Source organism: Falco rusticolus, chromosome Z (genome assembly GCF_015220075.1).
Source record: "Falco rusticolus isolate bFalRus1 chromosome Z, bFalRus1.pri, whole genome shotgun sequence".
NCBI lineage: Eukaryota > Metazoa > Chordata > Aves > Falconiformes > Falconidae > Falco > Falco rusticolus.
The window spans coordinates 24,733,049-24,759,703 of NC_051210.1; the positions used below are offsets into that span (position 1 = coordinate 24,733,049).

The 26,655-nt window shown below is 35.7% G+C and overlaps 1 protein-coding gene across 2 annotated transcripts in view; it reads right to left on the minus strand.

Annotated features, from left to right (window-relative positions):
• The window catches only part of MAN2A1 (mannosidase alpha class 2A member 1), a 121,182-nt gene that overhangs the window by 50,040 nt on the left and 44,487 nt on the right, over positions 1-26,655 (minus strand). For both annotated transcript variants that reach the window (XM_037372756.1, XM_037372758.1), the window contains exons 8-12: positions 24,271-24,448; positions 19,994-20,196; positions 14,495-14,680; positions 13,001-13,115; positions 10,033-10,100 (exon numbers count right to left, since the gene is read on the minus strand). In XM_037372756.1, coding sequence (XP_037228653.1) covers positions 10,033-10,100; positions 13,001-13,115; positions 14,495-14,680; positions 19,994-20,196; positions 24,271-24,448 — 750 coding nt within the window. The remainder of the gene's footprint in view (positions 1-10,032; positions 10,101-13,000; positions 13,116-14,494; positions 14,681-19,993; positions 20,197-24,270; positions 24,449-26,655) is intronic.

The following is a 26,655-nucleotide window of genomic DNA, read 5'->3' on the forward strand; positions in this document are numbered from 1 at the left end:
TCAAGAAAGGGAAACAGATCTACTTCAATATTCCTGTTTGAGTTAGTGTTTGGTTTTTGAAAATTTAGTCTGCACATTATGAGAATGAACTTTCACAAAAAGCTATACAGTTAAGCTCAGAGCACCAAATGAAACTACACCGAATGTGTGCTTTAAACTGCATCAACACATCTAATTGTATTACACCACTTAGTTTCAATAATCACTACAGCTTTAATGTACACCCCCTCTGAGGTACAGTTGATGCTGAAACCATTAGCATTCGTAACTATACAAGCCTAGACACTTAATTAAAATAGAGAAGTCCTTTGTGAGGAAAACCTTATGATTAAATAGCTGCACTCTCAAATACACTGTCATGGAAAAATGAAATCTGGGGCAGTGGGAATATGGGTGGTTTAATAAAAATTCGAGTTAGGCAAATAGTTCTCCTCTATACAGTCAGAGAAAAGCAAGTTCTCCCAAAAGGAGATTCCAATAGGGGCTTTTCACTGACTGGATAAAATCTAATGAAGACTTTTTAGCTCACTTAACTGAACATGATAAATAATGCTAGTATGATCTTCTGTACGACATGCAGCTAAGCTTCTCGTAAATTTACCAATACTGCCACAGATGTAAAAACCAATAAAATCAATTTACTTCTAAAAATCAATTTACATCTGAGCAGCAACTCATAATCCAATTAAAGTGTTTATTATAGAGTAGAATATTAATCTTGAATATACAGAATCAAATATTATCATATAGGAACAAATATTAAGATTTTTGCCTCTTCCTGTCTTTGCAAAAGACATTTTTTCCAGATTATGAAAAAAATCCTGCAGAAGAATTAGTAGGAATTTGATCTTAACTCGAAACTACAAGCACACAACATAAATTTGTGTGTGTTGCTTCGTAAGGTGTAAAACCAAAGGTGGAAACAGCATTTATTATCCATAGATCAGCTTTTAGTTATAAAAATCAAACTGATGACATCAGGAAATAAAAAAGAGTTGCTATCAATAAATAAGTAAATTGACAAGAATTCAGTAGAGTTTAAACCAACACAGAACAGAATTATGCTACAATTTCAACAGCATTTGAAAATTAAGTTAAATGTGCAGTTTAGAAATAGAGCTATAATGTTAAAATTACACATTATTTCTAAAAGCAGCAACGGCTAACAGTTCTGATTAATGTGCAGATAATTAAAACCAATTATACTTTCCTTAAAAAAAAGTTCCATTATCTTAGCTTGACATTTCCAAATTCTGAATCCCTCTAGGAATGCCCTTCCTAATGACAGACCCAAAGTGAAACTTCAGATTCGCTAATAAAGGTGAGAGAACTCACACACATGCATTCCTATCAATTTTGTAACTCTGCAGATATATCTTTATAATACTCATTGCTCGTGCAAAAGGCAGATAATGAGGCAGATGATAGGCATGTATTCCATCCCTCTGCTCTCACAAGAAACAGGACCTTTGTGTGGCTTTCTCAAAACAAACCATGGAACACCCTCAAGAAAAAATTCACAACAAACACAGACAACAGCACAGCAAGAACTATAAATTTTGAGAACACAAAAAACCAACATCAACCTAAGACAACACTTTTAAATGTTATGTACCTACTACATATGCCAGATACACATACTTCCTATGATTTGGATGGACTGTAGTGGAACGCATATCCTAATCTGGAGCACATAACTACTCTCCAATTAAGGATAAAAGGATTAAGTCCAACGGCGCTATTTTAAATTTTTCTTTTACCACAAAGTTGTGAGGTGTTCTGAAGTCCAAGATGGGCTTGAAGCCCCCTGACTTTTTCAGGATCAGGAAGTACCTTCACTAAAATCCTTTCCTTGTTCCTCTTGTAGTGCAGGCTTTAAAAATCTGCATTTAGAAGGGAAAAAAAATCTGGTTCAGAAGAGCAGAAAGACTTTAAGTATGCCATATCACTTCAGTCTGTGCCTTGAGAGCCTTGGACTAATTACAGTATTGGCTCAAAGCAAATCCAGTAAAAAAGGGGCCAGTGCCTGGAAAAAAGAAGAAATAATACACAAATACACTAGTATACTGAAAATGTGTATCTTCTACTTCCAAAACTGCTTCAACAAGTACATGCATATAATGCCGATCTTTCAGTTGCATTCATTTCTTTACTAGCGTATTTCTTCATAATGATCACTTTCTGTTTTTTGAAAAACAAACCAGGTTGTTTTTCCTCCCCGCAAAGTATGTTTAGTTATTCTATTCTTTCTGCATTTCATAAGATCATACAACACTTCCATTACAAACAGTGTTTTTAGAGGAACCCATACATTTCTTGTAACAACTAATTGTGGGATTTTTCATTTTAGTGTTATCATTCTTTTATAGCAACTGAAGCATCAAACACCTTCACAACTTCATTGCACTGGTACTGCAAACCCCAAGAAAAATTTGAAATTCTCTTCATTAACTAAAAATCCTAAATTTTTGCAATTTGAGAATCTGCAAAGATTCTACAAACACTACAAACATTATCAATTTATTTACTAGTTTAATTTTGTAACAGCAATTTCAAAGACAGTCAGTAAACAAAAATGTTTAGAACAGACCGTCACTGGCTTATCAACAATAGGACAGACCAAAAATTGAAAACAGTTTAATTTATAAGATTTTTTTATGCAATAAAAAAGTTTCAAATTCAATGGATTTTAGAACAACTTGAATTCAGAAGCATGATAGTGAAAACTTGAGTTTTGAAATAAAAAAAAGATTAATTCCACAGAAAGTTTTGGAGTGCAAGTAATTGCAAATCAAAGCTGCTTTTTTCTTCTTAATAATGAAAATTTACAATAACTCAAAACAACCACTGTTCAGTTTTAAAGAGCTCTCTCTTACATCAGAAAATACATTCATCCCTTAGCTTATCTGTTGTTTTGTTTTCAGAGTTCCCAGATAAACTTTTAGCAAAACGTCAACTGTCAGTGCAGGGAGCCAGTTCCAAGATGTAATTAGTGTAATTAACACAAGAAGTAGAAAACTCGCACAGTAAAAACAGAAATCTCTGAAAAACTGCTGTGACCTTACAGAAAGAGTATTAAGAGATCAAGGTGCTGTGAACTCTTCCATGCCCCTCACTCCATTTCCCATTAGACATTGTCAATGCAAAATTTGATGGTTTTGGTAATAAAAGACAGTTACACAGCCACCCTCCACCTATAAAGAATAAAGAATGTATCCTGCTTTTGCTTCTGTTCATTTTGAATTCACCACTTTTGGCAGAATGACTTTACTGAAATATTTATTTCAAATTCACATTAACTGATGTTTCAGGATTCAGATGCCTGAGTTGCCCTGTGTCAGCCAAGCATTTAATTGCCTTTGCACAGTTCTTCAATGAAAATCAAGAGGGAGAATGCTTTTTAAATATCCATTCAATTCAGTCAAAATGACCTGGAGTTTACAACAAACTGAACATGTTCATGGCAGTTACAGGTCATCTGAAATCTAGTAAATTGACCAGGCAGCTGGTCACTAAGATTAACACTTTAAAGTAATTTGTTTTAAAAATCATTAGGCTGTATTCAGCCTAAGCAGCCAGGGTACTGGAAACTATAAGTGCAGTTCTTCACATATAATTTCAAATGTTTTTCTATTTTTTTAAATATTTGCACAACTGTGCTGAGAATACAAATGCTTAATTAAGTCTTGTTTCTTAATAGAAGAAGAGAGACTTAAGGCTTGACTGAATGACCTCTAGTCCTGCTCACCTCCCTTAAAAGTTACTAATACAGAGGTTTCACTTTAACAGAAACATAACAAGGTTGTGCATATTGCTAGCTCTATTTCATCCAATAAAAAACTAAAACTGTTGTTTTGGGGCTTTTGTTGTTGGTTGGTTGGTTTTTTTCCCTGGGGAACATGGCTTATTAACAATGTATGAACTGCCACAAATACTTCTGGTTTCATTTTAAGTGTTTCTGTATTCTTTCCTGTTTTCTTTAAATATTTTTCCCCTCACTGACATTTTAAATACTCATTTCAACTGTCTTTTTTAACACTATTTCAGTATATAACTAGGAATGCATATGCCTCAGAACTCATGAAAGCACAAAAGGTAATTAAATTGTGTATTACTAAAATGTCAAACGCTGTCAGAACATCCTCTCCTTTTAACTACACTGGACAACTGTTTAGATTAATTATACAACATGGGTGACACAGGTCAAAAAAAACAACAAAAAAACCACCACCAAAGTTCAAGTTGCTAAATGAGAATATTAAAACATTACCCCAATCCAGTTACCTTCTAAGCTCAGAAAGACACACTTTCCTTTGGTGTGAAGCTTTAATCAATTGCTTCACATCATCGGGACAGCTCTCAGTTCTGGCATATCACACCAACAAATGTCCTTCTCAGGCAAGTTATCATTGCTGTCATCTTCCAACCAAATAAGTAACGTTGCTCTGCCAAGAGTTTTTGACCACTGTACATTATTCTTTATCATATATTAAATTTAGTATAAATAAAATAAAATAGTATTAAATTTTGCATTACAGTGCTGTGTTGAGGAAGCAGTGGGTACACCGGCCAAGTGATTTCTTGCAAAGGTAACCAACCTGCAAAATCTTAAAGGTAAATCAGAATTTTCTTTCTAAAAAAAACCCCAAACTAAACCAAAAAAACCCAATAAAAAACATCCCACAAATTTTGGACCTAACAGAATAAACAGAACTTATGTCAAAATTTTGTTAATTACAACCTTATGCCAAAACTTGTTCATAGATATTGAAATAAGAATAATAGTCCAGATTATTTTGTATCCCCTATCTGGAAAAATGAAACTTTCTTTTATAAGGTGGATGTCACTAAACTGCTTAGTGCTTTGACAGCTCTTTGAAGACATCATTGATTATAGCGTATACTACTCGGAATTTATCTCCTAGGCAACCTGAATATTTCAACCAGCGCAAAACATATCTGCTAAGTTATTAAACTAGCCTGATAAGAAGGGTATCATACCATTGCTCTGTGATTAGCTGACAAAAATAATTTCTGGGCATATTATAAGTACTGCTGGTCTACCACTAAAAATAATGCTAAATCAACGATTTGTAAAAAATCTTTCAGTATCACAGTATCTTCAGTTCATATGGGATGTCTTACACCACACTTGTAGAGTGCAATGGAGCTCAGTGCTTGTCCTGGTTTCAGCTGGGATGGAGTTAATTATCTTCTTAGGAACTAGTACCTGCTGTGTTTTGGCTCTGATGCGAGAACAATGTTGATAACGCAATGATGTTTTTAGTTGCTGCTAGATAATGCTTATACTAAGTCAAGGACTTTTCAGTTTCTCTGGCCTTGCTAGCAAAAAGGCTGGGGGGGCACAAGGAACTGGGAGTGGACACAGCCAGGACAGCTGACCTGAACCAGCCAAAAGATATTCTATAGCATGGGATGTCATGCTGAGTATTTATTCCTGGGGGGTGTCCTGGTTTCAGCTGAGACAGGGTTAACTTCCTTCTCGGCAGCGGGTGCAGCTGTGCTGTGGCTGTGCTGTGCGAGCAATGCTGACAGCACACGGGTGGGTTTGGCTGCGCCCGGGTGGTGTCTATCCTCAGTCAGGGACTTCTCAGTGTCTCAGGCCCGGCCAGCGAGAGGGCTGGGGGGGCACGGGGAGCTGGGAGGGGACACAGCCGGGACAGCTGGCCCGAACTACCCAAAGGGATATTCCACACCATGGGGCGTCACGGTGAGTATATAAACTGGGGGAAGAAGGAGGAAGGGGGGGACATGTGGCACTATGGCGTTTGTCTTCCCAAGTAACCGTTACATGTGATGGAGCCCTGTTCCCTGGGGATGGCTGAGCACCTGCCTGCCCGTGGGAAGCGGTGAATTAATTCCCCATTCTGCTTTGCTTGCATGTGTGGCTTTTGCTTTACTTACTAAATTGTTCTTATCTCAGCCCTCGAGTTTTACACTTCTATCTGATTCTCCTCCCCAGCCCGCTGGGTGAGGGGGAGGGACTGAGCGGCTGCCTGGGGCTTGGTTGCCGGCCGGGTTAAACCACCACAGGGGCTGGCCAGGGCAGGCAGGTCATTGCTCGGGGACTGGCTGGGCAGTGAGCAGTTGCATTGTGCACCCTGTGTTTTCTTTCTTCCTTTCCCTCTGGATTTCATTCTTTCCCCCTCCTCCCTTTTCATTATAACTGTTATTGTCATCACTGTTATTATTGTTCTTTCATTTTTATCCTGTTTCAATTATTAGATTGTTCTTATCCCAACTCTTGAGTTTTGCATTCCTTTCTGATTCTCCTCCCACCCCTGTGTGAGGGGGGAGTGAGTGGCTGTGTGGCACTTAATTACCAGCTGGGGTTAAACCACAACAACTCCCCAGTCAGGTACATGAAGGCTCAGAAGTAATTAAAAAAAAACAAACGGGGGGTGGGGGGAGTTGGGGGGGGGGAGAGCAGAGCATGACTGATACTGGATACTGTTAGATCTCATTCACTCCTAGGTTCAACATGTTGTGTCAAACAATACTACAACATCCAAGCCCGTACGGACAGCCAATTCAGTTATTCCATCATGTATCACATTCCCCTGCAATGCTGTCTCCAGGAAACACCACAGATTAAAAAAAGCTAAGAAATCTTGCCACGCACACTGTCGACATACCCTGTATCAACAGGTCACAGCTTAAACTGGATGGCAAGATGTTCAAACCCACCCAACACCACTGTCCAAGTCCAGTGAGTGCAAGCCTTTTGACATTCAGGAAGAATGACCTCTGTCAGACTACTCCCAAGTAGCAACGACACTATCAAAGGACAGGGCTGTCATGAAAGTATGATGCAGCATCCAATTTATCAGTATACTCGTGGGCTTTGTCTTCAAGACAAGCTGTATTATTTGTTAATTTCAGAACAAGACAAAAGCAGTTCCATTTCTAGTTGGATATTTTCTTGCAAAAGCTTTGTTTTCAGATGAAAGTAACAATTTTGTAAAAAGCATGCTACTTTATTAATTAAAGGGGTTTACTATAATTAAATACACCATATTTTCAGTACTCAAAAGCCTAATCATAAGACCACTTAGTTGTTCTAAGGTGGCAGAGTCACAGTAAGATTTAAAGTACTCTATTTCATTGAAATTAACACCTCACTTTTTTTATATAATTACAGATTCATAAAAATACGGCAACAGAGCCCTACAGAGATGAGATGCACAGGTCGAGAGGAAACAATACCAAATATATTAAAAGTGGTACCTGCTTAGAAGCAGCTTGAAAGGCATTTCTTAAACACACAACAATCTGGAGCTACTTCATAGTAGAACACTGACTGCTGAAACAGCAGTTTTTTTCCTCTTTTTTTGCATGTAATCAAGCTGTACTAGCTCTCCTGTACAGTCTGTCTGATCAGTTTTTACTACTGACTACAAACTTTCATAAGCAGTGAAGAGAACACAACTCAAAATCATCAAAAGGAAGGGTGGATGAGAGAGACAAAAGCATACCATCAACTACTCTCCCATTGAAAAGCAGGTTAGATTTGAAATTGACAGTATCAACTCAGTAAAATAAGAAAAAACAATAGGAAAATTACTAACTAATCACATTAAAAATCTTATGAGCTTCCTGTCAGTAGTTTTCCTCTAAATTTATAGGTGATATGAACAAAACTTTTATAAGAATAATCAATTTACAATATAGCTATTTTTCAAAATCTTGAAATGGAAAGCTACAAAAAGGTAAATATTCAGCCAATTAAAGAAAAGTAACACCTTGCCAATTACATTGACTTAATTCTATCCCACATAATGGTATATTAAAACACATTATCAGAAATAAATCTAGAGATTTCACGCTACAAACAAAGGACTTATGCACAGAGGATAACCAAATAATTAAGTTTTGGCGAGAATCAGTATTTTCAATCTGCTGATGCCTCAAAATTCGAAAGGAAAAATCAGTTTCTGTTTTAGAAGCTTCTTACTGAAGTTTAAGCACAGTAATCTTTAATGGTAAATTTATCAAGGCAAGTTTAAGATTCAGCTGAAATTAACATTTCACATCTTTACTGGTAACCTAGAAAAATCAGACACACAGTCATAATATTCACGTACTAGACTTAAGCAGAAGTTACTGTTTGAGCTTACATACCACTTTTCACAATGGTAATAATGTTAGTGGAAATTCAGATTACAACCAGGGATAAAGTCAGAAGCCTAGAAAGACTAAATCCGTTTTTATAAGACAAAATAATTGAACATATTCAAATTAAAGTTTTAACAATAAAGGAAGTATGTAGTGTGTACTTCAACATTACTTTGAAAATGTTTCCAAACAGGAAGTCATTACAAAACAACAGGTTTTCAGGCAGCAGTATCAACATTCCTTTGTAATTCTTCTCCTCCCCTTCTACCTCACACTTTTTTCATCTTTATTCTATCTCCCATAACTCTGATTACACAGCCTTTGGAACATGAATTGCATCTCAAAATGACTGTATAATATCTTCACACAGGCAAATTAAAATAAGCAATTATCTACCAATGTTACCGTCTTAGTAACTTCACACAACTTTAGAGAACAGCAGCAAAAGACTGCTAGGATAATATTAATTTTAAAATAAAAAGGCTTGGCATGTGTATCTACTTCATATGCATAAATGCACAAACACCAAAAAGGGAAAAAAACTTACTTAGCATACTATGCAGAGAGATAAGCGGGATGCAAACAAAAGGAGTATCACAGGGGATGGAAGGGGCATGGAAATGCTATGGGGGAAATTTCAGCAACTAACCTAGGCAAGGAAAGCAAAAGAATTAAAAGCTATCCTGAAATGGCAAAAAGTCTACTTTATAACTTGCCTCCATCCAACTGTTTATATACAATATATACAGTCTCTCCCATTGAAGATATCTGAGAGCACATTTTTAAAAAGTTAAAACCTTTTTAGTTACATATCTAGGCACCTGATCATTTTGGACAAGTTTAATATAATTTATTAGCACCTATCTAGAACTGCAATAAGAGAACAGAAGTTCTATTTTAAAAAAAGAACAGTATGTATGTCAACATGACCACTAGAAACAAGCTTCTATTAAAACTATATATACACATATATTATACATATTTAACTTTAGAAGACTCAAGACCGCTTCCCCCAGAAGCTCACAAGGACCAAACTGCTTGTTTTCTTGAAGAATCTGATTAGAATTTTTAACAGTAGCCGTTAGTCTGCTGAATAGTGTGATACCTTTGTGAATTAGTCAAGTAGGTTTTATTAGCTTGCCACTTGCTAGAACTAGAAAAAATAAATACTAACATCAGCAAAAATAGTACACTACTTTTAAAATTAATCTTAAATCATCTGTTCTGTTAGCAAAAACATTGTATAATTTGATTTACACCCATAGCAGCTCTCATATTCATAAGTCTTATTATTCACTTTATTTGGATTAGTAGACTTTTATGAATGTTTAAGTTATTTCAGGTTGGATACTGAATGTTCGTGGGCATAGCAGGATGTCAGTTTCAACTGAATACTCTAAACCTAAATATAATTAAAGTAGTAAGCTCTCTTAATACAATGGAAAGTTGCAATTAAGAGAAAACAGTGTCCTAATTTATCTTCTACTTGAATTGTAAAGAAAATCCAGCTTTTATATATTGTGATTTTTAGGCCTTATAAAAACTAAGATTTTGCTCACACTGCTAATTATGTTTTAATTATGTCTAATTAGAATTTTCTACTGCTCCTTTCAAGTATAATTTATTAAGGATTTCAATGCTATAAAAGCACATAGTAAACCTACTACCTGCTGCAGCTGAATTAGTGCCACGTGAGAAACTTCTATAGTTTTAAAACTGCTGTGTTGTTTTTCAACTACACATAATATTAGCATAATATGCCAGACTACATTTTATTTATTTTTTTTTTATGAGTGAAAGTTAAAAAAATGAAATGGCATAAAAACCTACTAGGTAGTGAAAACACAAACATTGGTAGAAGAATCTCATACACTAATTAATACATAAATTATTTACCTTGGTTGCAATGTCAGCTTTATAACTGTCTTGTGTGGCAAAGAATCTTGGGAAGACTGAACATCATCCTACAAGAGAACATCTTTGAATTTGCTTTTGAATACAATTAAATGTATGATATATGAGCTTTGTCTGTGATATGAACCTTATGAATTACAAAACCACGCTAGCCGTATCATAAACAGAAGCCTATTTTAGCATGCTACATAGGACGATGAACAACAAAAGTTTATAAACTAAGTACTTGAGACTGACAAAAGAAAAAGGCTTACTTTCACCAATTCATTGGGGAACATTTGCTTTCACTAGATGTCTCTTATTAGATACCATTATCAGATTGCCACCCCCGTGTTTTCCTTTCTGCATACATCATAATTGCCATCTTCCTTCAAATTTCACAAATACTTACCATATATTTTTATTCACTTTCTTTCGATTTAAATTTATTCTGAAACCCTACAACTCGTGTGTATTTATCAGACAGATTTTGAGTTTAGTTGTCTGGATTTTCAAAAAACATAATTTGGGGTGTTGGTATGATTTTTATGTGATATAAACTACTTGAAGTATTGTTTCACAATATTGAATTCTTATTTTTCATGAGTTTCTCTCTTTTCTTAAATAAAATACAAACCAGGGCTCACTACCAGTGACAAAAGGTAGTGACAAGCCATTGCTGTCACTATGGCATTAGCCTTTTAAGACAACAGCCAAGCTGTTGATGTACTGTTATATACCTTTGATAGTTCCTATAATGCTGACAATTACAGACTTTGCAACTGAAGCGCAAAGCCCTCAGTTACTCAAAATATTCCAAAACATCCTAAAAATTATGTTTTTGAAATCCAACTATTGACATTTACATGAAAGTTTTCTTCCTGCACTCAAAGAAACAAGCCTAATATACAGGAATGCTGCAATGGCTGCATTGTTTTATAGGTTGAATCTCATCCTATTGGTTGGACCATGCAGGGATCTCCAAGTTTCTTCTGATTTTCAGTGTATTGTCTTCCAAGCTATCTAGTGTTTGTTTGTTTACTGATGCAGAGTCCATAAAACTTAAGACATGATATGCAAGGTATTCAGTTACCAGCTGAGAAAACCATGATGATTTTGCATGTAACTAATAATTAAGAATAGCAGAAACACAGTACTAGTAGTGTCATTATGAAATCCTTCCACCATGTCTCATTTCCAACTGCCTTTTTCCTGGCCTCAAGAAGGGCCAGTTTATTCTGGTTGTAACCTACTATCTACTGGAATGCTGCTACAGTCTCTTGCTCTGTTCCTTTGACCACGTGTTTTTTCCTTCTTCACCCTTCAAAGACAAAGCCATTTTCAATCTTAAGGTCTTCATCATTTGTCTTTCTCAAGTCTCAGCATTCATTCTGAATGCCCATATCTGAGCAATTCTTGATGTCAGCTTCCATCAGCCACCAAAATACCATGATGGTATTTGAAAGCAAGTGCCTTTGAACTTTCTACTTACTCAAGTTTTGCAAAAGAATTTTTGTAAATAACCTGAAGTTCTTGCATTATCCCATTTTACAAATCCCAAATTATACACTTTTTGTTGTGGCAAAGTACTGTGTGAATATTAGATTTATGGTATGCTGCAGTTACTGTATATCATACAGATAAATCATAATCTACTTCTGCAATCACTTTTTTCTGGTTTATATAGCTATAATAAATTTATTGAAATAAGAACTTTCTTTTTGTTTCTGCTTTCACAGTGGGGAGGGAGAGTTTGACTTAGTATGCTTCTAGGCAATATGCAGTTTAAACAGCAGTTAGCACTTCTACAATCCAGTGGTATTAATCCAGACTTATAAAGAACAGGAACAATGCAAGTTTTGCAAAAAGTAGTAACACATCATCTTCCAATATAATTCAGAGCACAAGTGAAAATTTCATTCCACAAATTACTTTGAAACATTCTTACTTTATGAAGGTGCACATTCATTTTGTTACCTTTTCCAACCAGGAGAAAAATGACATATTCATGGCACACACGCATGTAGCACACACCCACAGGCACATATGCTTCATGGACGTATATATTAATATCAAAGTAATAAACCGTAAAAAAAAAAACAACAATTTTAACTATTTATTTATTTAATTAATGTATGTGACTGGAAGGGTAATTCAAAGTATGACACATTTGGCACACCTAAGCCAGCAGAATATGTGTCATATTAGTTATGTTAGTGTAAGGTAACCATATAATAAAGACTGTCTTAATCCTGCTATGTTTATGCACAAAGAAATTAAAGCATCTTGTTTCCTCTTTATACCAGGTATATGGACTTCCAAAGACTACCTATCACAGCAAAGAGCTTCTGCTCAAATAGAAAAGAAACCAAGAAATCTGAAAGGAAACAATATTAGTAAGTGTAATCCTTCAAGGTACTCTTCACTGTAAAATGGGTCTCAAGATGTGTGTGGATCTGTTGTTTATTTTATCATTGGTAGATTCTCGTTTCAAGTGATTTCGGCTAAGGAGAAAAGCAGGCCTTGCCTAGACTTGCTCTTGCAAATTCAACTTAGGCTTACGTTCAGGACGGAACATTTCCTGTTCCTACATTTGTTAAGTATTAAGTAAAGCCAAATTACAGGACTGCAGATCATCATATACATTTACTTATCATATGCATGTCACTAAAGTCAACAAATTATGCCCACAAAAGTACCGTAACACCTCAGTTTACTATGTGATTCACCAGTGGAACAAAATAAGCCCATTTACTTTAGATGTGTGTAGGGGGTTCAGCATTAACTGCTGAAGTTTTCCCTTTTTACTTCCCAATATCTTCATTTAATAGGAAGAGTGGTAAGCAGCAGATTTTTGAGCAGGTATTAAGCAGCAAATTTCATTCTAACTTTCTTTCCAGACCACTCAAACTGTATTGAAAAGACATAGTTCACATTTCATTTTTGGAAAAAATCAAGAAAGATAGCTCACCATCTTCAGAAATGGAGTTGATGTGTCATAATTGTAAGTACCTTTGTCCTTCAGGATAAGAATATGAGCAGAGTCAATTATCACTTTCTTCAAGTTCATTATTGAATGGAAAAGCCTGTTCAAAATTTTAATGTCTTAGTTAGTTTTCAGTTGTTTTTATTCAATGTGATAGCATGAACATTTTAAAAGATCAAAGAACTCAAAAGTATGTTACAGAAAAACAAATGTAATTTGTAATATCAATATAACATGACAGTAAGAACAGCTAATTGCAGCAGGTGACCAGAGTGCAAAATGCAAAAGAATTCTGAATTTCATTATGTTTCTACCTTGCATACTGAAAATGAGGTACATCTCTACCCCACTGCTATGCTACAAAATGTATATCCTCAAAATACCAAGGACTTTTTCAAAATGCTTATCTTAGGAAAGTCTGTGGTTTGTATGTTTTATTTCCAGTATCTACAGCAAAGACAAGCCTGAAATGCTCGTCACAAAGTCAGGGTTATGTTTAAACAGGATTAGAAAAAGAATCAGAAACACAAAAATTTAAATTACCACTATTTCCACTGCTTCCACTGACACAAGATTTACAAATTCTCAAATACTGAGTGCTGTGTAACTTTTTTGTAAAGTGAAAAAAAGCCTTTTACTGCCTCATATCCAAGTGCACTGCATGTGTTTATAACTTGATCGCACCTATGTTTTTAATAGATAAGCATTTAACAGATTTATGGAATTTAAAAATCCTTGTCATGAATGCAGTAGTTTAAACTGAGAGAGACTATTTTAGGGGCATTTAAAACCATAACTTATTTAATGGACATGCTCTACTATGAACCATCTACTATCATCTACCTCAATTAATCACATTTACTAGCGCCTAACATTAAAAATTTTCTGAAAAAAACACTTAAAGCATATGTTGACATACATAACAATATAAAATACACTATTCAAAAAAGAGTCCACAAAGTAGTTAGCAGAATAATTTGTAAATACTGAGAAAGCAACTAACCACCAGATCTAACAGAACAAACAGACAAAATAAGTAGAAGATTGGAAACATAAAAAAAATTTCCCACACTGAAGGTACATTACAGAGGGTGTGGATTTTCCAAGGAATATATGCTTAAATTAGCATGTGTCTTGATGATTATTTAGCACAGGCAGATTTAAAATGTTCACCTATACACTAGTTAACTGCAGAAAATAACAGCCCTGTTATTAAGGAACTCTTGGTATCATGCCTACCTAGCTTCTTTAGAAATCTTGGAAATTTTGTTTTGACATCAAATTCTTACTTCAGAGGATTAAAAAATATTTCATAAATTAAGAGCATGTGTAACCAAGTTAACTTCTTTTGTAAAGCACCAGTAGACTTTCAGTACTATTTTGCGAGCTACAGCAAATCTGTATCTCTGAAATAAATACTTCTGTTTTCAAAAAGCAAAGGAAATCAAGATTTAAGTTTACATATTTACAATAACCTACCTAGTGCCATAATCCACAACTACCCAATCTTTAGCTGTTCCTGTAATAGCATCATGGTGCTGAAAGAGTCCAAGGTTCCTCCTAGCTTCTGTCAGCAATTTATAGTTATTCACTGAAGGAAATACACTCATCTTCTCAGATTTACTGGACTGTACCAAAGCCAAGGAGTAGAGGATTTCAGCTGACCTGGAATTGCAGAGAAGAATCAAATATTTATATATGTTTAAAAAGCAAAATGCAACACACATTTTACTTGAAAAATAAACAGATATTTTTGTATTTTTCCACACGCCTAGTTCCACATGTTCTTTAAACATTAATCTTGTACTTTTTAGCCTATCTCTAGATTCAAACAGTTGAAAACCACTGCGGCACTTCACCATCAGCTAATTTCACACCTTGTAAGCTTCTTACAAGCCTTCAGTGATGAAAATAGAGCTTATAAAATAAAAATACAACATTACAAAGATACAGTTTTCACAAACGTGTGAGGTATATAGATCTGATCTTAAAGTGATACAGTAAGGATAGACTGCCTTACAGGAGATATACAATTCCTATTTCAAAAAGCGATTTATTAACCAAAAAAAACTGTTTTAAAGAAATACATTGACCTGTACATGCCATATAGTATCTATTCTGCCATTTGTACTTTAAGCAAACTAAATTCTCTTGAAGATAGGCAGTTCATGCACCTGCTCACTATATATTCACTTAACACTGAGAATGGTGCACTCAAAAACCCTCAGACTGAAGACAATGCAGAGTCCTTCTCCTTAAGCAAAAGCCTAGCACTAAGATACTACCACTGGGTTGTCACTTGCTTTATGAGAATCTATATTTATTTTACAAAAAGTAAAAACCTGTAATTGCCAGTTATTATGAGTACTTGACTAACAAAGATGCCTGTAGAAATTCTGAAAAACCATCTGTTAATGTTCTTCCCCTACCTCCATTTACTAAAATGTTACAGTTCTGGTTGTGTAAGTCTGAAAAGTGTCAGATTCCTATTCAAACTTTATTTGAACTTAATGAATGTTTCTCAGGTGTTTGGAGAAACCAAGAAGATGCAGTTTAATGTTACAAAGAGGAAAGAAAGTAAAATAATATATGCTCCTGAAACAAATATAAAACTAACTTCTTAGGCTGTAAATAAAAAAAATAAAAGGGAAAATGCATCAACGTTCACATTTACCTAGGCTGTAGTGAGTACATGTGTTCCAATTTAAACTAAGTACAACAACAAATTGTAAAATCACTCTCAGCTTGGGTTTTCAGACTGTGCATTTATATTAACTATTAACATGAAAAATATATTTGGAATCAGTTTAGTCTCTTTGTCTTCATGCATCACATAGGTGACAACTATGTAAAAACTGCAAATAATGTCAAACTGAACTGAAAGGTACCTTGCAAATATACAGCTCAATTTATTTTCATACTGTCAAGATTTGAGGAAAAGGATGAGATTCTGGTCTTACAGGTAAAATAACTGTTCAGAAGTTACACGCAAAATCAAGGTGTTAAAAGGTGTCATTCCTTTTCTTATTACTAGTGCACTTAAACTCAATAGTTGTGATTTTAACATTGATTAGTGCAAATGCCTACATCTACATATTCCTCCACCTTTGTTCTATTATAGCTTAACTTGAAAGGAAAACTAGTACATTGTAGTTAAAAAGGCATGAGATGCACATTCATCTAGTGGATAAACACTGACTTAGCTAGTAAACACTGACCCAACTGTAGCTATGAAGTAAAGATTTATAAAATGTTAGTCCCCACAATACCAGGTACATTTTACTTCCCACAATCCCACCTCTTTTTTCCTTTTTTTTTTTTTTTTTTTTTTAATAGGGAAGTCCGTTATTAATAAACAAGGTCACAACCTTAAAACTAGAAAAAGTAACATTACAATGAAGTTGTATAGTAAATGTATTTTCAGTTCAAACTACTCCCAGGACTTCACTTTAAATCCATTTTGTCTATAAGGAACACTTGGAACCCTTTTGCCTTTCAGAAAAATAACTGATGCTGTTTTACACATTCATTCAGTACACCAGTCTCTTAGAAGTAAATTTTTCAAGTCTCAATATTATTCTAAACATTAGAATGGTTCAATGGTGAAAGGTGAAAGGCACTCAGAAGTGAAACTACAAGAAACATTAGAGAATGCTCCAACTTAGAAGCATTTACTCCTCTTGAATATCCTTCTATAAAAGCTGTATAAAGCCTTTGTTTTCTCACCTCTCTTTCAAACTACTGCAGATTACCTTAAGTAGTTACCACAGATTTTCCACTTTGTTGTAATTTGTCACTGTATCTCTGCCTGATGGGACATTACAAATAGATCAAAATTTGCTTCACTGATTGCACAAAGCCTACTCTAGCTTACCTTTAGGTCCACTTTGTATCTAAGCTAAATAAATAATAAATAAATTTCCCAAAGAGTTTCTGACCTCTCAAGATGTGATCTTTTCTGTCTATCTGTACCATTAGAAGTATCACTGCTCTTGTCCTGCTTCCAAATTCCAGTATTTTTTGCAGACTTGCTGTAATTTTTCCCTAACCTATCTGTTAACAATGAAACCAGAATGCACTCTTGTTCCCAACTATGCTGCTGTTCTTCACATCCTTCCACTAGTATGTTAAGCAAACTTCTGGTCACTGATCTCATCACCCTTCAAACTACTTCAATCCATCCATCTCACACTTATGATTAAAAAAAAAATATCACAAGTCAACACTGATGTCAATCTCCACCACAAAATCAAAACTATCATGCACTCACTTTCTTTAATGCACAACACCTGTTTTTAAAAAAGTTTTGGAAAAACGCACCCAACCAACTCTGTTCTTGCTTAAATGGCCACCCACCATAGCATGTCCTGAGACTGAAAACTGTTTGCTGGCTATTATGTAGCAGTGAAGTTCTTCTTAGTCTTGGTACTGCTAGAACTTAATAATTCATTCTTGATAAAGAACACATACACATACATTTTTAATTCCTGTTCATGGTTCATTCCCCCTCTCATATATATATGTACACATACATATGCACACTAGACAGATACATCTGTTAGCTCAGAAAGAACTACGGAAAATTTAATCATAGAGATTGGGTCAAGTGTGTTATTAATTAAACATGACCATAACATATTTCCTCTGACTTTTAAGAAAATAAAAAAATAAAAGACAAAACCCCCAGTTCTGCTGTTCTCACAGCTAACAAACCATCTTTGAAGATTCTCCAGATGTCTGAAAGCAAAGTTGCCAAAAACTCCCAATACTACACTGACAAGAGTATATATGCATTTTGTTCTGACCTGTTCTCCACAGTGGATAATGAACGATGAAGAATTTCCTAGAAATTTTTAGAAACATGCTTTGTTTTAATTAACAAGATTGAAGGTTTAGTTTTCTTCCAGAGATTCTTTACCTATAAGTCTAGCATCATTTTCACAAGTTAAAGGTAACTCAAGTTCTTAGAAGAAGACACCTTTTAACAGTGTAAAGTTGTAAATACTACAAATAAACCTGAAAGCAATTTATATTAAGTTTTCTGCATCATAAGTAATAAAAAACCCCAGGAAAATGGCAATGAAGCAAACACTTTAAATCTTTGAGAAAATGGGCTATGATAAAACTTAGAGAAAATTAAATCCTTGGTGCAATTTAACAGAAAGGAATTCATGCAGAAGTATGAAAAGCAATTCAGTAGGGAATTCAATTTATATGGACATCATCTGTCCTGTTTTCTATAGCTTGTCTTTTCCAATAGCAACATTAAACAAGGCTGGTTCTGCTGAAAATCAAAGATTATGATAAACAAGCTAATGAGAACAGAGCTAATTAGTATTTATAGTGTTGATACAGTAAGTAAAAAATAAAATGCTTCTAATAAAATCATATTCTTAGTGATGATAGTCTATTGATAAACTCTTTCTGAATAGTTGTTGAACTTCCTAATTACTGTTAGCCTTGTAAGTGCCTTTTTTGTAATCTTCTAACATTTTCAGGTATATATATTAAGCATAACACTTGTAGCGTTCAAAACTCTGATTAAAACACTGCAGAAGTCACTCTGAAAACTTCTCCTTACTATATTATTTTTACATTCTTCTGTCAAAGGTATCCTAGACTTACTTTTTCTCACTCCTTTCAGCTTTGGTCTTATTTTTCTTCTTCCTCACAGCCTGTCACTTCTTTCCTCCCTGCTTTCCCATCTGTGAAACTTCCCCTTGATGGTCAATGCAATGCCTTCAAAGTTATGTCGCATTGTCTCTTCCCTAACATCCTTCTATTCTCAGGCCTGTGATCTCACTTCTCTTACAAATTTCTTATTCTCTACTGCTTTCATTTCTTCATTGATTTTCTTGATCTCCTCAGGTCTCTTACTCTGTATTCTCAAGAGTATAGAATGAAGGCTAGAAAAAGCCACTCTCATTGCAAGAAAAAACAGATCACAGAGTAGCTGTGTCCCAGGTTTGCAAAGCTTTACCAAAGACTTTATTGCCTGGAAGAAGGAAAATAAATTCTGCTAGATACGGATGTTTCTCTTCTAAAAGGTACTTGTATCTGCCTCCAAAAACAATTCTTTCCACACCTCTTTTGCCACCACCACCCATTAAAACACATACACAACATATTTCTCAGCATTACAGAAGTTCTTCTCCAGCACCAAAAGGTCTTAAGAGCATATAGGAGCACTACAGGTAGATGTAGTTTTGAAGGGTCCTTCTAGAAAATAATATCCTTTGACTAAGGATCCCTGGAAGAAGCATCTTTCAGACACAGTTTCCAGGTTTTGGCCTTAGATGAAATGGCCCAGTTTTATCTCATCTACATCTGTCTCAGTTCTTTCTAGAGCCTTAAAATACAATTAAACCATTTTACAATGTGTCTTATCTACAGCTGCTACAAGGGAGAACCACTTAAATACTCTATTACCAAAATTCAGCAATAATTTTTTCTTTAAAGAAGATGGAAACACTTTCCTGCAGAGCAGTACCTTACAATCTGAGGACACTCGGTGCACAATATTCCTGACTATTTCTCAGCTGCCTCTAACAACCCTTGTAAAATTTGCACCTTCATATTTTTCTCTAGAAGAGTATACAGTATAGCCATAATGACAGACTGATCTGACTGCTGCCCAAATCTGATACAGAAATAAAAAGCATACTAAATACTATTTTTCATGGAATCAGGATTTGCTGATCACTTGGATAGTATTTTAGAACTTGCTTGTTTAGATTGAAAAAAAAAAATCATTGCATTTATGTGCATTTACTAAAAAAATACCAACCAGATACAACAACTAATCCTTGTAACAGAAACTAAATTTGGAGGCCACTTAGGCTATCCTTATTGCAAGCAAACTTAAACTGTGCATTTCAAAATCACTTTTCTGTCTGTCCAACAAATTTAGAGTACTTAAATGCTGATCTCTCCCCTGCACCAAGGCATGTTATGAATTTACTGGATGGCAGTATTTACCGTAAGTAGGATTCCAGGACTCTATCCAGTCGTTTATAGAAAGGTCGCGATGTAAAGTACCCACTCCAGTAATGATGATCTCTGTCTGCATAGGTGAAGAAGTCTCCACTTAAAACAGGGAAAAATGAATTGCTGCTCTTTTCACCCAAATTGCTTTCTTTGCGCAGAGCTTCAAAGTAGTCTGATAAAGTTCCAAACTGGGCCTGAATGAAAATTAAAATTAAAATGTAACATAGTTCCATTTTCTTTAATTAGACATATGAAGAAAATTAATATGCTTGGTTTCATACACATTTCAAAAATATGCCAGTCTTCCACCAGAATCATAGCAGAAAACCTATCCTAAAGAGCTTTAAAGTTTCCCTGCACACTTTTCACACAAGCTGAATAGCTTGTTCAAAACCATTTCAACTTCCTTTCAATTCAGAACAAGGAAGACATGGACCTGTTGGAGTAGGTCCACAGGTGGGCCACAAAAATGACCAAAGGGCTGGAGCACTCCTGCTATGCAGAAAGGCTGAGAGAGAGGGGTTGTTCAGCCTGGAGCAGAGAAGGTTCTGGGGAGATCTTATTGCAGCCTTCTAATACTTGCAAGAGGCTTTAAAAGAAAGATGGGGACAGGCTTTTTAGTAGGGCCTGTAGCGATACGACAAGGGGTGATGGTTTTGAACTAAAAGATGGTAGATTTAGACCAGGTATAAGGAAGAAAGTTTTTAAGATGAGGGTGGCAAAACACTGGCAGGTTGTCCAACGAGGTGGTAGAAGCCCCATCCTCAGAAACTTTCAAGGTCAGGCTGGACAGGCCTCTGAGCAACCTGATCTAGTTGAAAATGTCCCCGATCATTGCAGGTAGGTTGAACTAGATGGCCTTTAAAGGTCCCTTCCAACCCAAACCATTCTATGATTCATGAAATAGTGATTTATACTATAGAAATAAAAGCTATCTAAAAATATAAGCTAAATCTCAACAAATAAGCAAAGCATTCTTCCATGTTTTATGACCAAGTCTCTAATAAATGAGCTAAGTAGTACCTCAATATCACGTAAGTAAATGTCTGAACTAAGTAAGAAACTTAATGTAATACAACAAAAGCATTATTGTCTTCATCCCATGTTTTCAAAATTAACTTTCTTGTGCTCTAGAACCCTAACATATGCTTAACACAAGATGACTGTTGATTAAAAAGTAAGTATTTGCTTTCAAAAGCTCTTTCTTAAAACTACATACAAATAAATTATGTTTAGAGGTGTAACTCGGGAGTACAACAAATACATATCTTCTGGTCATTTTTTAAAAGTTCAGACAAGTAACAGAATAACAGCCCCTTACAGGGTAGGTCAAGAAAAGATAACCTCAAGCTTGCGGGTACAGAAAAAGGGAGAAAATAAAAAGGGAGATGAATTGACATCAATGTTGCCAACATTGAGAGATGTCGTTAAAGGCATACGTGTGCAAACTGGATTTTGAATGACTGGAAAAACAATTAATGGAAATGGGAACAGCACAGAGAATCACACTACCCCAAGTATCCTCATCAGAAATATTAATGATAATTGCTCAAATTTAAATTGTCACTTTGGGGAGAGGGTGGGTGGGTGGGTGTTTTTAGCAACAAGCATAAAAAGTAGCATGCCACAATTTACAACACCACAAAACAAGCTTTTTATACAATTCTTTTAAAAGTGACTTGGACTATAAGGACTATCACTGTGAGAACAAGGATATGCTGTTTCAACACTTAAAAACAAACAAAACAAAGAGTATTCACTCTTCAAAATCATTCAGAAGATGGCAGAATCTTTTAGGTGTTTACAGTATGGTAACTTACCACTTTGAATGGCAGTAAAGCAGACAAAGAAACACTGCCACAGAAATGCCAATATTAGCGATCCTTGCCTTATCAGGCACCTCTAGGACACCTGGCCTTTTCCCTCGCTATCACTGACACCCACAAACCAGAATTGAGAAGATAAAAAAGTATCAGTGGACCAAGAGAAATGAGGTACAGGTGACCTCCCTTCAGTATGCTGGATTACATCAGAGAAAGAAAACCCCACCAGAGGAACCAGCAAAGTCAAAGAAAACTTAGTCTAATGTCAGGTAAGTGGAAACGGTGAAACAACCACGTAGACTCTTCTATTGGCATATAAAAAAGCCTCAGCTTAATTTGTGCGTAATTGATGTGAAAGACATCTCCAAATGGGAGATTAAACTCCCTGAAAGCAAAATTGGTATTTTTTACAGTAATCTACCACATACTTTTAGGACCATAAAATAGTTGCTGGCATGAGAATCTCAATGCTAACAGACATATGCACCAGATAAACATCTCAGATTTGTCTGAAAGGGTAAATCTCTCCAAAGATCAGAAAGGAAGAGTAGGCAGTGCCTTGTGTAAGTAGTAATATCCTAAGCATTCTTAGCACTTGAAGAGTTCACGTTTCTTCCTCCTTTATATAATCTATGTTCTCAGGAAGCTGAGCATGGAGTTACAGTCCACTGGGGGAAATGCAGCAGAATGTGAAATTCTCCACCTGAACTTGTATTTCCAAGGATAAATGACATCAGTTTTAACAAACAAAGCAACACAAAAAAACCTCCCACAACTAACAAAAACCCAAAAACAAACAAGCAAACGCCCACCCCCAAAAACACACACCAAAGAGAGACAGAAAAAACTCAGCTAAATAAATAAAACTTAAGAGACACACTCCAGTGCCAACAGCGCTCCAGCTGAGCCAAGTGCCCTAGGTATGAAGTGGCTGAATCAGAGGACTCAGTATTTTTTTGTCTGGGTATTAATTACCAGAAAAAGGATTGGATACTTTTATGAGGGCCCAAAGGACTGGTGTGATTCCCAAGACATTAATCCAAGTGGGCAAGCCAGACAATGAAATAGACTTCTAGCTCCTTGACAATGGGCTAAGCAGAACCTTTCAGTTAAGGATCTTTCAGCTGCCTCAGGACAGAAGTGGCCCTTGAAGAATGACCTCAGAGCTAGAGCCTGGAGTTTTCACCCTGAAGAAGAAATCATCCACCCCAGGTTAGTAGGAACCGAGACTACAGCAAGTATGGTGCTATTCATATCCAAAGAGTAACTCCCTGCACACTACATCCATTTTTGAGTGGAGTAAAGCTGGTGATAGCAGCAAGCTTTTAAATCACGATTTAAGAGTACTCTCCAGGTCCACCTCACTCCACTAAGACAGAGCAGGCATTCACATACATCCTGTCGCTCATATCTCATAGGAAACATGCAAAATCCAGCTCTCAAACAAGCTGTGATCCCAAAAGATTATCTTTCTTATGGTTTTATACCATAAAAGTATGAATTGTGCAGAATACGAGTCCATTGTGCAGAATACAAGTCCAGCAGTCTGCAGGAGGAGCTAATACACTACAGGCACTATTCAAATCTGCAGTTAGAGGAACAGTGGAGGTCTCAGAAAAAGTGAGGAAAAAAGATGCACATTCAAACAATATATGAAAGAGACCAGGCTAGGTTTCAAAAGCTTTAATGTGAAAGCAGCAATAGAGCTCCCTCATGATACTCAAGAAAAACCAAGGTTCTGGTCCCCCTATTTTGTATTCCCATGCTGAGAGGTGATGAAAAGGTGCCTAAGCACAGAGAACATCTAATAGTGCAAGAAGTCTCTGAAGTACTCAGATTATACATTAGAATGTATGAACGTGTATATTAATACTCAAACATAATTAATGATTTAAAGTGATATCTCATCTGATAATTCTGTTAGTATATTCACCCCTTTTGTAGCCAGGTCAATCTCTTAGATTTTGTTGTATTCAACATGTGACAGCCACAGCGCCTCTTAGGACTTTTTCCTTGGTTTTGGACATAAAACCAAGACTCAAAGCAAGCAACAAAAGTTGCTTGAACTTCTAACAACAAAATACAATAATTTTAAGTAACAAAGCCTTCGAGCCTTAAATAACAGTGCCTGAAGCCTGTGAAAACAAGAGTACTAAGAAAATAATCAAGCCTAATAGCTGTTATCTGAAATAATTTGGTTTGCATACCATTTATAGTTTTCAAGTAGACAGTATTAATAGCAAGATTTTGTTTTCAAGAGAGAGGAGGTGGTAAAGGTAAAAAAAAAATCTGCCAAGACAAACCAATTTGCTATTAATATACAAAGCGCCAGTTAACAAAACAACCAAAAAAAAGAACAAGAATAAACCATTTTTTTTTTCCATGAAGAATCTCAAAATAATAAGAAACAGGGTTTTCTCCACAAACCAGAAAAAGTGTATTTACCTTAACATGCCACTCAGGTTGAGAATTCATATAATCAAACAGCTTTTGATAATTCTGGTACTGCTGATCCCATTCTGAGCTCTCAGCATAGCGAAAATCATCCCCTAGTGGAGCCAACAGGACTTTAGTACGGAAGAGCTTTGACTTCTTTCTGTATTGATCTAAAATAATCCAAGCCCTTGGAGGGGTGAGGCGGGGGCAGGGAGGGGAAGCAATTTAGAAAACAAAAGAATAAAAGGTCAGCATTTGACAAAACAATTCTTAGACATCAAATTGTGCATTAGGGTGACTCTAAACAAGACATATGAAACTCTGCTACTTCATTTTGTAACAAAAAGTTGGATGCAATTCCCCCCACTGGGACACCACATTCAATCTACTGTTGTTGCAAACACTATGCTAATTAAATCCTTCAATACATTTATCAAGCTCCATCCCAAATAGTAGGGCAGTCTGCGTCAATTTGTTTCTGTGCCAAAACTAACCTTCAGTTTAAATCATGTTTACCTGCTTTATATTTAGATAACAATCCTAATCCTCTGCAGCCCTTATTTACACTAATAAGCAAGTTCTTCTTATCCCCTCTGGTAATTCCCTTGGATACTTTGCTTCATATCTTCATGTCCTTGACAGAAACACTGCCCATAAATTAATCGCTGAAGAACTCCAGTCTCGCAAATTTTTAATAAATGTTCTACCAAAATCTACTTTCAACTCATACTCTTTAAGATCTGTTACATAAACATTTATTTGAGAATTGAAACTAGTCCAATATATTTGAAACCAGTATTTCTTTTAGCAGCAAGTCAGGGTTTATTTGTTTATCAGATCATAAAAGTATTGAGCAAACACAAGGTCTGACTGTATTCTGGAGGGAGATAAGGGCACAACATCATCTTTAGTTAAGGATTCCAGTGGCTTACCCTCCTCTCTTAGTCTCAGTTTGATTTATAGTTCAGATTACCAAGTATTTATGATTGAGTCAACATTTCCCATGACTTTCAACAGGTTGCCCATTCAAACATAAAGACTTCCTCTCCATACAACAGAACAATTGGCACAACACAAGACTGAGTTAAGGCTGGCTTCTCAGAAGGTAAAATTGCAAATTTTCCACGCACAGCCTATGGTTGGAAACATACTTTATTTTAGAGCTTCTTGAAAAATACAGGACTTCAAAAAAGGTTACAGTTAACAGGGTAATTGATTTCGACATCTCTCTTCGAAGTCCTCCTCTAGTTTCTTTCCATAGCTACACAAAATTAATCAGTGTTGCTGTTCCCCCTTTCTTCACATATTCATAACTGTAGGATTGTTAGTGTTTTTAAGGGGACAGCAAGATCTCCCTCCATTGCTAACCAGTTTCAATTGTAAAAACACCAAAGAAAAATTAGATGCCTGAAGTAAGGTATATCCTTTTAGGTTTCTGTCGAATAACTTCCTAAATCACTATTTCATAAAGGAGCAACAAAGAGTCAGCATTAAAGCCCCAGACAGAATTTGCTAAAGGTTAAAAATACTTCTGGAGGAAACAAAAACCCAGAGTCCACTGAATCTCACCAACACTTTCCCCTTCTGGTCACCAAGCAAGACACTATTAGATAAATTTTGATATATGTTATTATGCCTACCTGAACAAAAATTTTAAAAAAACCAAAGAGATCAGTCATGCCAAACTTTCTGTAGCACCACAATTATGGATATAGCCTATCAGCAGCAACTCCACTTTATTGGTTTAAAAAAATGAGGTTTGTTACTTACAATCAAAAGTTCTTGCAATTGTACACAAGATGCATTATGTAGTTCTCAATGTTAAAAGACACCCTAACTCCACTCTCAGTGGGCAACAATGAAGTGTATCAACATTCTCTGTAACAGCATCAAGAATGTTTTTCACCTTTCTTTGGGAAGCTTTCAGATTATCACTGAACGCTTAAGGCCTTTCACAAATGATGAAAACCCCAAGAGGGTGAAATTAGATTCTTGAGGTAGCAAACACAAACATCAGCCACCAATGTCACATCAGCAATGTAATTCTAAACATCAGCTGCATGTTGTGCAACCTGACCAACCAAAAAGAGAAAAGCTGGAGGGTAAAATTGGGCTCTTGTAACAGTAGGGCGCGAAAGGAAAAGTCCATTTTTTACTCCTCTGAAGCACATAACTTGCAGTATAGATTCTTGCCTATTTCCATGCACGGCAGAGAGATATACCACCAAAAAAAAGCTATGCTTTCTCTAGCAATTCATTCCCATTCAAGGAAAATAAATAAGCTGTTTTTTCTTGCTAGCGTGAAAAGCTAGAACTTCAGCATTTGAATGTATGGACAAGGATGCAGCTGCAAAACAGGGCAAGCACAACAGCAAACTTTATAACCTAAGCTGT